Source organism: Phalaenopsis equestris, unplaced genomic scaffold (assembly GCF_001263595.1).
Source record: "Phalaenopsis equestris unplaced genomic scaffold, ASM126359v1 Scaffold000002, whole genome shotgun sequence".
Taxonomy (NCBI): Eukaryota; Viridiplantae; Streptophyta; class Magnoliopsida; order Asparagales; family Orchidaceae; genus Phalaenopsis; species Phalaenopsis equestris.
The window spans coordinates 67,229,756-67,244,787 of record NW_018164444.1 but is presented as its reverse complement, the minus strand read 5'-3'; the positions used below and the strand labels follow the sequence as shown (position 1 = coordinate 67,244,787).

The 15,032-nt window shown below is 31.4% G+C and overlaps 1 protein-coding gene across 1 annotated transcript; it reads left to right on the top strand.

Annotated features, from left to right (window-relative positions):
- Window positions 1-15,022, top strand: LOC110031420 (chaperonin CPN60-2, mitochondrial). Its single transcript, XM_020734605.1, has 18 exons — window positions 1-212; window positions 336-369; window positions 571-702; window positions 4,742-4,901; window positions 7,290-7,465; window positions 7,625-7,720; window positions 9,704-9,808; window positions 9,878-9,964; window positions 10,083-10,172; window positions 10,282-10,362; window positions 10,447-10,515; window positions 11,097-11,174; window positions 11,261-11,356; window positions 11,734-11,833; window positions 11,920-12,023; window positions 12,123-12,228; window positions 12,539-12,617; window positions 14,661-15,022. The coding sequence occupies exons 1-18, from the start codon at window positions 175-177 to the stop codon at window positions 14,770-14,772; spliced, it is 1,743 nt and encodes a 580-aa protein (XP_020590264.1). The 5' UTR covers window positions 1-174; the 3' UTR covers window positions 14,773-15,022.
- Window positions 15,023-15,032: the final 10 nt, after the last annotated feature.

Below are 15,032 nucleotides of genomic sequence, written 5' to 3'. Positions count from 1 at the left end.
GCCAGAGCGAGCTCTAAAATCTCTACTCTTCCGGTAGCCTCTCCTTTATATGCGCTCTTCTCTTTCTCTTGGATGTGGAAACCCTAATTTGATCACTCGCCGCCTTCGCTTTCTGGTCTCTTCTCTCCACTCTTCTGTCCGTCTCCGTGAGAATCGACAGTTCGGACTTTAGTCATGCATCGATTTGCAACTAGCCTCGCTGCGAAATCCCGGTAAGTGAACGGCCCAACCTGGAGAGCTCATCAATGTGACATTTTTGCCTCGATTCCTTCTGATTATATGTTTTATAACAACCAATGATCTGATCGTGTTTTGTTTTTCATTCACTCTTTAAGGGTTGCCGGCGGCGGCGGCTGCAGCAGCCGACAGGTGAGTTTTCTTTATTAAATGGCATTGAAGTCAGCATTCTGGAACTCTTTATTTGTTATTGATTTTTTATATTATTATTCTGATTGGGAAAATGCCATTTGATTGGAGATGCAAGACAACGTCGTCTTGTTCTTTATGTTGCGGTTTGATTCTTTCTATGTTAAATAGTCGCACTCTCCTGGTCTGCTTGTTTTGTTATAGATTGGAAGCAGGCTTGCCTGGAGCAGAAACTATGCCGCCAAGGACATAAGGTTTGGAGTGGAAGCCCGTGCTTTGATGCTCAAGGGCGTGGAGGAGCTCGCTGATGCGGTTAAGGTGACCATGGGCCCTAAGGTATGATTTCTTCTTACTTCCTTTTCAATTACCCAGCATGATAATGAAATTTAAACTAGGGAATATTTCATAATTACCACACAATTCCTATGTATTAACATTTCTAACTCCTGAACTTTACTTTTTTTTTCTATTTTTACCGCCCAAATCTTTCATATCATATAAAAATGTCACTATTTTAACTTTTACAAAGTACAATAAACCCACACCCTTTAATGCTTAGATAGATTGATATGCATGTAAAAACGAAAGTTTGGATGTTAGATATATAAATTCACAGGAATTTAGTGCTATGGATGAAATACACTTTTTTCGCTTTTGTCCACGAGCAATCTGTTTGTGTCAAAATAATGATATTCAAATGGTCCGGAAGTTGGCTGTCTTGTTTGTTTAGGTAGTGGTAAATGAGTAACCATGACTGCAATCAATTTAGAGCTGTAATAGAGCCAAACAAAGCATAGCAGCTATTGATTAGATTTTGTTTGGTCTCGCTACAAATTGTTTATCTTGAATTTGAGCTTGGGCTGAGCATACACATACATACCTGTAAATAAACAAGCTCATAAATGAATGAGTATTAAATGAAGTGCCATGTTTTGTCATATTAATGAATGATTTTATAGGTATTAATAAACAAACAATTCGTTATATCTAAACTTAGTATCTCTATTTGACTCTCACAAAGAAATGTAATGGATACTTGGGGTGTTAAATTAATAGACGAGTTAAATAATTAGGAGAATAACAGATGTTATGGGGTGCTAAACATGTTCTTATTAAATTTTTTAATGAATTTGAGATACAGCTTCCAAAATATTTATCAAACTTTTTTCTTTTTTATGTCATGAATTTAATATATTGGTTTAGGTGTTGAACAATTGAACCTAAGTATTTCTTTTACTATTTTCTTTATCATGATTGCTTATCTTTCAATTCAGTATTATTTTAGATTCAGCAATATTTTTAATTATTTTTTTAAATATTTTGTGCTATGTTTAAAACAGTGTATGTTGTAATATGCACTATAGTTCTATAAGGACCTTTGTGTTATGGTTTGCTGCTTGGCATTGACTGTTATGGTTTGCAACACATAACTTCGGTACTTTATTTTGTTATAGTTTTGGAGGTTTTTAGTCAATGAATTCATTTTTGAAAGTGATTATTATTTAAAAAATGCACCAAAATATATGGATTCTCAACTGAAATTTCAAAAACCTTAACAAGCAAACCTTAGATTCATAAAAAAAGTAAATGGAATAAATTCTAACTAAATATTTCCATGAAGGCTCTTAAGAGAAGTCTTATAAGTCTGGACAAACACTACAACCTTTCAAATATGTAATAAGCTACATGCAAGGAGTCATACCTCATGGAAAAATTGTTTGATGGTCTCTGGTTCCCCTGTAAAATGACGAGTTAAAAATATAGATCTATAGTTTAGGTTGCTTGCCAATTAAGTAGATGAGTTGTGATTTTACGTGGAAGTGGGTTTTAGGACACCCATGTAATGGTTAAGAATTGTCTTTCAACCACCAAGAAGGCAGAGCTTCATGCAACATACCGGGGAAAAGGTTCAAAGAGGGCATTTGATAGTGATCTCTTTCTACATGCTTGGAACACATGTTATTAAATGTTTGCTAAACAAGATAACAAATTTACAATATATTAACGAAACATAGAATATGACTAATGCAAGTTTTATGCTGGGCCTAAATGTGGATTAAACTGGTGAACTGAAGGTAAGATTAGGTTAGTTATTGTTCACGTAGTTTGTTTGTGGAAAAAATTATGGGAGGGATGGTTAAGGGCAGAAAAATGAATTACTGCTTGTGTATTAAGGTTTCGGTGTAATAATTTGTTATTGCATTCTATATTTGTTAGGGGTGCATATTTGATTGATTGGGATGGTTTGGATGACAAATTTGCAAAATCAATTAGTTTTGGATGTTCAAAATATTGAATGGAAATTACCAAATGTTAATTGAACTAAACTAGAACAACAATTTGGTTCGGTTCTTCTCATTTGATTTTGGTAAAACTGAGATTAGTTTCATTATGTGATTAAATTTTGAAGGTTTATTGCATGATTAATAAGCAATAAGCATAGTTAAAATTAATAATTACAAAAGCAATTGTTTTTCTTTAATTTTTAAACAAAAAATGTAGTTAAAGCCGTAAAGTTGTAAAAGCATTGTTAAAACCATTTACCATAATTCGGTGTTTGATTTTATTAGAAATATTCGATACTATAATTAATCTAATAACCAAAAATGACTCGTTTTTGTAATTTGAACAAATAATCAAATCATTTAAAAGAAGATTTGGTTTGATTTTTTATTCTTTCTAGAAAATGCACACCTCTATTTTCTGATTCTTTTATGTATGATTTTATTGGAATTGTATCAAGTAATTTTTTGAATTTTGGTAGGAAATGGTTTGATGTATTTTCTCTAAAGAATGCCTCTTTGCCCCATAATGCAAGGAATTAGTGTTGGGAAAATATAAATTGCCCTCAAATCACATGCATCACTGTTTGTATTTTGTGTTGTTTTTATGAATTATGACTAGTATTTAAAATTCATGCAAGGAATTGTTGTTGGGATAATAGTAAATTTCCCACCAATCACATGCATCATTGTCAATATATAGTGTTGTTTTTATGAATTATGACTAGTATTTAAAATTAATGCTTTAAAAAGAGTTGGTTCAAAAATGCTTTAAAATACGATCATCAAAGTCTTTGTATAAAGTGTTTGATGGTATCAAAATATTTGATACCATGATTCATCTAATAACCGAAAATGAATCATTTTCATAATTTGAGCAAATATTCAAATCCCTTAAAAAAGAAGGTTTGGTTTGATTTCTTATTCTATCTAGAAAATGCACGCCTCTATTTTCTGATTCATTTATTTTTTATTTATTTTCTCTAAAGAATGCCTCACCATCCCATAATGCAAGGAATTGTTGTTGGGAAAATGTAAATTGCCCTCCAATCACATGCATCATTGTTAGTATTTGGTGTTGTTTTTATGAATTATGACTAGTATTTAAAATTATTGCAAGGAATTATTGTTGGGAAAAAAAGTAAATTGCCCACCAATCACATGCATCATTGTTAGTATATGGTATTGTTTTTATGAATTATGACTATTATTTAAAATTAATACTTTAAAAAGAATTGGTCCAAAAATGCTTTAAAATATGATCATCAAAGCCTTTGTATAAAGTGTGTATCCTTGATGTCAAGTGTATGCTTTGATTTTTGGAAAGTTTATGATTTAGTTTCCTTTAAATTTTTATTAGCCCAGTTAAACGTTTTATGATATTCAAATGAAAGGCATGGTAAAGAAAGTTGGTCAGAAAGCAAAATGAAACTTGCCGCTTCTTTTCTAATCCAAAGATACCCCTTTTGCTGTTCCAAAATAAGAATTCTAGTCTTTTTCACAAGTTCATACTTTTGCAGCTCCAAAAAAAAAGTTATCGTCTCTTCCACTATTTCATCCTTTTTTGTCATAAGTTCTTTTTACCTCACCAAATCTGCACTTTTGACCCATCAACCTTGCTTGTCACGCTATTTCATTCGTTCATTCTTTTGGATTATGTACCTTGTTCCATTCTGTCTTCATTGGGGTAACATATGCTTTAATATTTTTCTCTAATTTATTTGCGAACAGCCCATAGTTTGATGATTTTAATTTTAACTTGACATCACAAATTCATTATTTGCTACATAAGTTCATTTTAAGTTTACTCTATAATACTCAGTATGATGCTATTTTTAAAATGTAGAAGTTTATTCTTTATGCTATTTATTTTGGAAAACCTGTACTAATGTGATTTGTGTCTGCTAAAGTAATCATTCTCATCAAGTCACTTCATACTTTTCATTAATCTCTTTTAACTTGGTAAATTGTACTGCTCAATTCATCCAATGTTCAGCCTATTCTGAACACCAGCTCAAGCGCATATCCTATTGACATGTCTTCAATACTTGATACTTGATGACCATCTAATTGTGAGCTATTTTATTATCAAGGGACGTAATGTAGTTCTTGAGCAAAGCTTTGGTGCACCGAAGGTCACGAAGGATGGTGTAACTGTTGCCAAGAGCATTGAGTTCAAGGACAGAGTTAAAAACATGGGTGCTAGCCTTGTGAAACAGGTGGCTAATGCAACTAATGATGTTGCTGGAGATGGTAAGATTTAAGAAGATTTAATTGTGCTATATTGTGTTGTATTGTGATAAGGACTACAGCTCACATTATATATATATATATATATATATTGCGGAAGGTTATTTATAGTCATTTTTAATAATTACAGATTACTTATGAAATCGAATATGAACACATATATAGTTACATAACCTTTTTATATATTGTTGAGCTTAGATTGTCTCACTTCCTGGCAATTTTCATCTTTATATTATTTTGAAGATTGTTCATGTTTCTGTTTTAATAGGTTTGTTAAACATATTAGCTTTATAGTTAAGATTGTGCGACTTCACCTGAATTAGTGTTTGGATGCTTTGTCTCTAGCCACATGGTTTCATGTTCAAGGCTTTGCACATTTGTGTGTATGTGTGAGTTTATTTTGAAATAATCACCTTGAAAATTACGTTTAAGGTATGGTTTATTCTATCATTCAGTTTTAGAGGGACACAGAAATTCATCTAATAAATGGTGTACAACCACATAGACCATTAATGTGGTGCATCGGTTTGTAAATATAATTATTATGAGCGTTCGTTGAGCAATCATTTCATTTCATATAGCTCAAAAAATATGTGTGAATAGCTTTTGAATATTAAAAAGTTTGGCTGAGGGAGCTAATTGGCAAGAGAAACAAGTTGACAGACTGTTATGTAAATTTTCTGATATATGTAAACTTTTGGATGGACGCATGCAAAACTAGTAATAGAAATAATAATAGTTTTAGGATTAGTTTTCATTTCCTTTGGCCCAATAAGATTATGAGTTCTTGGAGGGACCAAAATTGATTTGTTAATGGAATTGACAGATTCTTTTAGTGTGAATTTTTAATGGGCATGTGAATGAAATGGCTAGTTTGATTAATTGAGTGAATTAAATCCTTTGATTTTTATACTCTTTGATTCTTTTGATTTTTTTAATCTATTGCATATTTCATTGACCGGGCAGTTTATTTATATGTCAAGTTTATTACTTAACTTATTGGTAAACCTGTGATTTTTGTTTTTTTGTTTGTAAACAGCTTCATAATGCACTTTTAGGTTCGATCTTAAAATTTATCACTAGACCTTTTTTTTGCAGTTTCAATCTTAACTTCTAATTATATCCCAAGAATGATTTTATAATTCTTGGAATTAGGAAAGTTATATTTTGTGTAATAGCTTGCATAATTTTTTACATAAAATAATTTAAAACCTTGTTCTTAAGCCATTAAGCAACCCATTCAATTCCCGTCTTATTTTTTTCCATTTCTCCATGATTCTCTCTATTTCTATTTTTTCCCCACAACATGGAATCATGCATGTCAGCACTCCGAAGTACAAATAGTTGTAGAGCTTTCTCTATCTTTGAGCAAAGAGTCACATACTTTGAAAAAAAAGACCATATATTGCATCCTCTTCTGAAAGCATTACTTTTTAATAAGATTTTATTTAGTTTATTTTTAAATGTTTCAGATTGTACTTTCATAATTGCAAAGTTATGATGTGCATATGTCATATGTTAGTTTATGAAAGACTTGTTGATTTTCTTTTATGTAATTCATATTTTTAATGCATTCATCTTAAATAAAAGTTTTATATTAATTGAATAACACCCATTTTTTATGAATACTATGAAATTCACTTTAAATGATGACTTTCTTCGGATTAGCCTTTAATTAAATGCTATAATAACATTCTTTCTTAGAAAATGATGCTTTTGTGAAGGAAACATTTTGCCACAAAATTTGTTAAATTAGGATATTTACAAACTTAGATGCATATATATATATCTTTTCAGGCATGTATTCTTTTGTAAGCAGCTCGACAAAGATTTTCTCGGCCAAAGTGAGTGGTGGGGGGCTGCTATTGCGAATTATTTATGTAAAAATTTTTAATTAAGATTACTATTAAAATTGTTGTTTGTTATTTAAAAATATTAGGGATATTTTAGCTTTTTATATTAAAAAGCACATTAAAAATTTTCTCTTCAAAGGATAATATCGGGTTGTTATAGCACTGTTTTTTTTTTCGCTTTTAAAATGACTTTTATAAAAGTTGACTCTTACTCAAACAAGGCCTAATTTTGGGGCATATACACACATAACAACAAATATTATGTATTTATATATTTCATTCCTTAACTATCATGCTTACATAGCTCTCAATATCACATAAAAACTAGCTCTGTTACCACTCCTTAAAGAGGTTTGAAGCACCAAATTGCTATGTATGGAAATATAAAAATTTACATGTGAGATATGCAACTACATGAGAATTGTGTGCTACGTATGTAAATTTCTATGTATGTTATTGTGCTTTATAATGACAATCTGGCAATACGAGTCTATCCGATTTATTTTGCCTCTTTTCATTGTTTTTTGTTTATATGCAGGTACCACATGTGCGACCATCCTTACCAGAGCAATTTTTGCTGAAGGATGCAAGTCAGTTGCAGCTGGGATGAATGCAATGGACCTAAGGCGAGGCATCTCTTTGGCTGTTGATACTGTGGTTACCAATCTTAAAAGTAGGACAAGAATGATCAGCACTTCAGAAGAGATTGCACAGGTTTTTCCTTCTATATAATCTCTCTCTCTCTCTCTCTCTCTCTTATATATATATAATATTTTTAAATTTATATGCTGTATGATCCATCGTTATTTCCTATATATTTTAATTGTGGTCATGTTAGTGGGGGATACTTAGTGGTTTTTGTTTTATTTAAAGGTTGGTACTATTTCTGCAAATGGAGAGCGAGAGATTGGTGAATTAATTGCCAAGGCAATGGAGAAAGTTGGGAAAGAAGGTGTCATCACAATTTCTGTAAGTTACTTGTGAAGACTTGCTGGATTTCATATTTCTTATACCTTGAAGGCTGCTAATGTATATGCTTCTCTAAATTTGGTTTCAAGGATATGTTTGATTCATTGATAGAATAGTAAATTATAATGTTAGAATGAGATGAGGAGGACCATTATGAATGAAAGTTACATTTCTTAATGGGAAGAAAATCCCTTTTTCCAATGTTCAAATAACGTTATGTTTCAAATATGCCTTGAGGGATTATTCATTTTAAAATCATACAAATTTTTTTTAAATTTAATTGTAATAAAATTACATTAAAAATTTTAGTTTTCTCAAGGTGTCTTTTGGGACATAGAAAAGTTTTGTTGCGTTTACAAATATATCACCCAAATCTAGTGCATTTACATATTCAACACCTAAACTTTCATATTTACATTCATAGCATTTAAATCTTTAGTATCACATATCACTTATTAACTGAAATTCACTTTTTCATGCAATAGGTTTATGACACCAAAGTTTTATAATTGTAGATATGAAAGTTTAGGGGTTAGTTATGTAAATGCATAAAAATTATATGACATGCATGTAAAATTCCCAAAAAATTATTCATAATTGGTGTGGAATAGGTTAATAATATACGTTATCAATAATTGTAGATATGAAATTTTAGGCGTTAGTTATGTAAATGCATAAAAATTATATGATATGCATGTAAAATTACGAAAAAGTTATTCATAATTGGTGTGGACTAGGTTAATAATATACGTTATCAATAAGTTTTCCAAATTGCTTTTGAGATAAATCTATTATTTGAGATTGGAGAGTGATTGTCTCTCTAATTGTTTTAACATTAAATTGCACTATCATAGTGTGTTATGTAATTGAAAATATTTGAATTTATCGTTTGATAAATTGTATGCTCTTGCATGCTTGAACAGTGAAAATTATTTCCAATACATTTGGTTACATAATTTGGTGAGGCTTTTAATCCAGCATGAACTTCCATATACACGAGTTATAGTATTCAAGATTGAAAATGCATTTGAAGATTCTTTCAAATCTTATGTTCATGCTTGTAAGTTTGACAGGAATGATATAATAGTATCCCTGTTTGGCCTAAAAGATGTTTACTTAAAATAATGTGAAGCTGTGACACATTGAGTTAACCAAGTACTGGAGTTCACCTTTGATACATAGTAATCTACTGTTTAGATGTGATATTACCTTCTCATACGTCGATTTATAACACCAAAATGTTATAAACTAAAATATCAAACTTGAAATGTTAGATATGTAAATACATAGGAATTATGCGTTATGTGTGCAATTTTTTTTTTAATTGCAAATGAAATATGAAAAATTAGCAGTTTCAAAATATAATGTAATATTTTAAACGAAAACATAGCATAAATCATGCTTGTTGTGGGAAATTGGACATGTAATTGTCTTGAAATTTTGTTGGATAAATCTTACTACATATTTAATTATTGCATAAACCAAATAGGTAATCATTAACTTTTACTGTTTTAAAGGTTGAACTGTATTGGAGGTTAAGTACGATAGGCTTTGCATCATTAACCGGGGTCTCAACTATCTGTTAATTTATGCTTGTGCTCTAAGCCTTAACCATATGAATACCATAATTTCATGATCTTTTACCCATACGTCTTATTCATCTCAGTATAAATAAGCCATGATCTTAGTGCTTGTTTGGGATCACTTTTATTTTTTATTTTTTGCTTTTATTTAAAAAACATGTTTTTTAGCTTTTGTTGGTTTTTTTTTTTTTTTTGCTTTTTAAAACAAATTAGCTTGTTTTTTAAAAACACTCCAAACATCTTTAATGCATCTAGAAGTTGTTTTGAGTGCTGAACGTGTTTTATTTAAATTAAAACCTAAACAAAGCAAGATTAAAAAAACAAAAATCAAAAGTGATCTCAAATGCCCCTTAGTTTCTTTTTTATCAGTGTTTTTATGTGCCTTTTGAATTTTTCTCAGGATGGCAAAACTCTTTACAATGAACTGGAGGTTGTTGAAGGAATGAAACTCGACAGGGGCTACATATCACCTTATTTCATCACTAACCAGAAAAACCAAAAATGTGTAAGCACTCATTTGTGTCATTGTCATTTTGAAAATGGTTTTGCAGCTGATTTGCTTCTTTATTTCCAGGAACTGGAAGATCCACTCATTTTAATTCATGAGAAGAAAATTTCAAGCATCAACTCTGTAGTGAAAGTTTTGGAGTTAGCATTGAAGGTAATTTATTTCATTTTATTTTTTGGCTTCAGGTCAATTTGGCTTGTTTGAACTATTTGACTGAATTGCTTTAGTCTGAATAAACTCATTTAACTCTTATATTATCAACTTTATGCAGAGGCAGAGGCCTTTGCTCATTGTTGCTGAAGATATAGAAAGTGATGCTTTGGCAACATTGATCCTTAACAAGCTTCGAGCTGGAATCAAAGTTAGCCTTTTTTTCCTTGTCTCAAATTAGTAATGTTTCATGTATTTTATAGGAAAATTTCAATTGAATTCTTTAAGCAAATATTTAACCGGCTGTCTTTTTCATGTAGGTTTGTGCCATCAAAGCTCCTGGATTTGGGGAAAACAGGAAAGCTGGTTTGCAAGATCTTGCTGTTCTCACTGGTGGTGAGGTGAGCTAATTCACTGGATGTGTTGATATATTTTCTCTCAAATAATCTATAAAATGAATGTTTATTTTTCTTTTGGACTTTAAGTTGATCACCGAGGAACTTGGCTTGAACCTTGAGAAAGTTGAACTTGAAATGCTTGGGGCATGCAAAAAGGTTAGTATAACTTTTATTTTAATAAGCTTTTCGTTATACTTCCACTTATTTATTTTTTTTATTTTTATTTCTTTTATTTTTGTTGCTAACTGAAATAACTTAGCTCTATTTATATGCAGACTGATCTGTGGTTATTGTTTGCATGCTTTAGCTCATTTTTCCTTCAGATAAATCATTTCTTTGATAAATCTTGCTAGGAAGTTTGGTGCATGCCAATGATTCTTACAGTATCATTCTGCCCTTTTGCTTTCCTTGTTGTATGCTATTTTCCATAATTTTACACAAACAATCGTTTGATATTTCTAAGTTTGCTAGTTTCTCTTGGTCTTGTTTAATGATCTTTAAATTGTTTTTTATTTTTCTACATCTAGGAATGTTTTCCTGTTTTATTTCCCTGAAATTTTTGTGTGAAATAATATCTGTTTTTTGAGATGTGCAATAGAGAGATCCTGCACTATGTTTTTAACTCTTCCATGGAATCATGATCACGGGAAACACAAAAGAGCTGCGCTTCATCTGCAAGATTAGAGATTGGCTAATTCACATACTTGATCATAACTAGTTTGTTCTGATAATTTCAGGTGACTGTTTCAAAAGATGATACTGTTATTCTTGATGGTTCTGGCGACAAAAAGGCTATTGAAGAGAGATGCGAGCAGGTTTTTGTAATATTCTATTTCGTCTATATCTTTATTTAAGTGATTTGAACGATGACATGATTTTATTTATGTTGCTCATTCTGCAGATAAGGTCTGCTGTTGAGTCTAGCACATCTGACTATGATAAGGAAAAGTTACAAGAAAGGTTGGCCAAGCTCTCTGGTGGTGTTGCTGTTTTAAAGGTTTGATTATCTTTCCACCCCCTTTTTTTTCAAAATTAAACCTTGCCATAATCATGACCTTTCTGCAAAATACCTCAGGTTTTCATGTATAATTTTCACTTTTATGTTAATTTGGTAATATCATGGTTAAATTTAGTGACTATTAAGTGGACTTACTTGATACACATGTAATGCAAATATGCTTTAAATTGCATAATTGCCTCTGCTCTATAATGACATGGATTACAATTCGAGAAAGTTAGGAATTTGGACCTTTAGGGACCGTCTAGATGGTTTTAAACATGTTGGTGTAGTGTAATCTTGTTTAGTATAACATGTTATTTTATTTTAGCGATATCTTTTGAAGGCATTCATTTATTCTGCTTCAAAATCTTCAGATAGGAGGGGCTAGTGAAGCTGAAGTTAGTGAGAAAAAAGATAGAGTAACAGATGCTCTGAATGCCACCAAAGCTGCTGTTGAAGAAGGAATCGTTCCAGGTTCTACTCGTGAAATTTCACATATCTCATCCTTATATTATTTTAAACATTAAAATATCATCTGTGCTCTATTTCTTTTTTCATAGGTGGAGGTGTTGCTCTCCTTTATGCGTCTAAGGAGCTGGAGAAATTGCATACTGCTAACTTCGATCAGAAGATTGGAGTGCAAATCATTCAAAATGCTTTGAGGGTAAGAATAATTTTTGTATTCTCAATAAGCCAGATTGATTCCGTTTTTCGATATTATCACCATTTAGGCCATTCTAAACTTTTCCTTTTAATATTAAAGACCCCAGTGCACACTATTGCATCAAATGCGGGTGTAGAGGGAGCCGTGGTTGTGGGAAAGCTCTTGGAGCAGGATAATCCTGACCTAGGATATGATGCAGCCAAAGGTTTTCACTCTTCACATCCTATTAAACCAGGAAAATTTTGTACCTTTATTAATTCCATTATCATTTGGAAGATTTACAGTCGTACTTTTTTTTAATTTATAGCAATTTAGCATGAAAAGTTGTGTTTCACGTATAAATTGTTAGTAATAGTGGTATATCTGATGTGATATTGGGTATTTGGGTGCTATACATGTAAATATATTAAAATTTAGATTTTAGTTATCTAAATAGATAAGAATTGTGTGGTTCTTATTTGAATGCTCCATTTTCTATTTTTATGTAATTCCCATTTGATGCTGTTCTTATCCAGGTGAATATGTTGACTTGGTGAAGGCTGGTATTATTGACCCCCTGAAAGTAATTAGAACTGCATTAGTGGATGCTGCAAGGTGAGTGATGATCCTCTTCTCCTTCTATCCCTCTACCGTGATATAACCTTTGTTGCTGACCATGCATAAATTATTATTATTTATATGATATGATGATTTATATTTTCATTTTATTAATAAATTTATTGGTATCGGTAACAATTAATTTGAACTTGCGCATCACTCTAATCTACCGTTTGAGACTGTGCTTTGCGTAGCTCATTGGACCACAAATAATTTATATGCATTCCACTATTCATTAAAGTATATTTATTTAAATACCATGGATATTTGTTTTTAGGAATATATGGCTACAAAGGATGAGTGGACTGATTTGGAATGTTGAGAGGTCTATATGCATCTAATCTTCTTCGAGTGCATAGAATTTTGCTACGAAAAGTTGAGATTAATGTGATGATATAAGTGATTAGGAGTTAGCTTTTTGTAGTTCCTTGTTATCTAATAAGTATCACCTTAGACCAAAAACTACGGTATCATTTCATTTTAAATGATTCCTAAACATCTGGAGAAGGTAAGCATATAATTAGAATGATTCAATCTATGAAAGCAATACTGTAAATAGAAATTTTTTTTATAGAAGAAACAATGGATAATTATTAAGGTTTAAACATTCCACAATAAGACATTATATTTAAGAAGATATGAATTACTTGGACTTAATCTAAATTGAACTTTTTAATAATTGATTACAGGGCTTCTGTTTACCTCACTTTGATAATTAATTTGAGGATGAAAAGTTGATGAAATTTAAAGTTAGCTTTTAATTATTTTCATAAAATTTCAAGGTACAAATGTTGCATCTCTATGGGTCTTGGGTGTTACATATAACAAACACTACAAAATTCATAGATAAATTAATATAGAGAATAATATGGGAGGGAAAAGAAGAGTGTTATGGTATGACTCATATACCATATCGGGACAGACACTGGATCGAAGCGGAGCGGAAGAATCTGTCCAAATTGGGAAGTTACGTGGGTTGGGGTGCGGGGGCAAAGCCCCGCGATATGGTACAGGGGTAATGTTGTAATTACATATTGTGCCTAGGTTTACTCCTGGGGTTATAAATAGGTCTGTTAGTAACCCTAGGAGGTATCCTCTATTTTGTAATCTCTGTTCTGATTATTAAAAAAGAACTCGCCGCTCTGCTCCTGAGGACGTAGGCATCTTTGCCGAACCTCGTTAAATCTCTGTGTTCTTCTGGATTTGTGTCGATTCCTATTTTTCTTCGCCCTTATTTTCTCAACAAAGAGTTTATGCCAATATGCTGTTTATAGTTTTTCTTATTTACTAGATAGGACAACAAATAATAATCATAGATATATGGCATCATAATAATGACGAATAAAATTTTCAGTATTCAAATGTACGGCTATCTTGACTAGCATGACCTAATATGCCTACTACCCTCTCTTCGGAAAACATGGCAATTAGACCGCTTATGTTGTATATAGTGTTGGACAAATAAAAATTATTGGGGTATTTAAGTTTGCATGTGATAGAAATCTTAATAGTGCAATAAACATATGAAAAATTAGGTTAAATTGATGATTGTATTAGAGAAATTTTTGGAGTGTCATCTTTTGAAGATAAGAATAATTTAAAATTAGCTTGAGATTTGTATTAGGACTAGGAAGTAGAAGGATCTTCCAAATAAATTTGTATAGAATGCAAATATGATAAATGAGAAATCATAAAATCAACTTCAAATAGTTGGGATAAGATTAGTGATGTCAGATTTGGTTATATATTTCGACACACCTCATTAGCTCAATTTTAAATAGTAAGTTGTAAGCACCTGTTTAATTTCGGTCAATTACAGCACAATTCTTATGTACTTGCATATTTAAATCCTAAACATCCATATATATACCATTCAAATCCTTAATATCACATGAAAAAGTTACAATCTCGTACCAAGACATTTTAGGTGTTAGATATATAAATAGATAAGAATTGTGAGGTATATATGTAAAATTTCCTTCTAATTATCATTTATAATATTAAACAAATGCCTAGTATATAATGCCCTCTATTTTGCAGCGTTTCATCTCTGATGACCACAACAGAGGCTGTGGTTGTGGAGCAGCCAAAGGATGAGAAAGAAGTTTCTCCCTCAATGGGCGGCGGCGGTATGGGTGGACTTGATTACTAATTTTTCACCCAAAGCCATGCAGCAGTTTCGCTCTGAATTTTACTCTTTTGTGTTTTTGATGAGAAAGAGCTTTCATTTCTTATTATGCAGTTTGCCCTAATTTAGTTATTCAGCCAAATGAGTCATCAATTTTGTTTTGAGGCGAACTTTTTTATTGATGTGGATGGATTATTCCTGTTGTGGTGACTGTATGTGCTAATATTTATTTCATCACGCAAACATGGAATAAGAGATTTCCTGGTTTCTTTTAGATGATACAT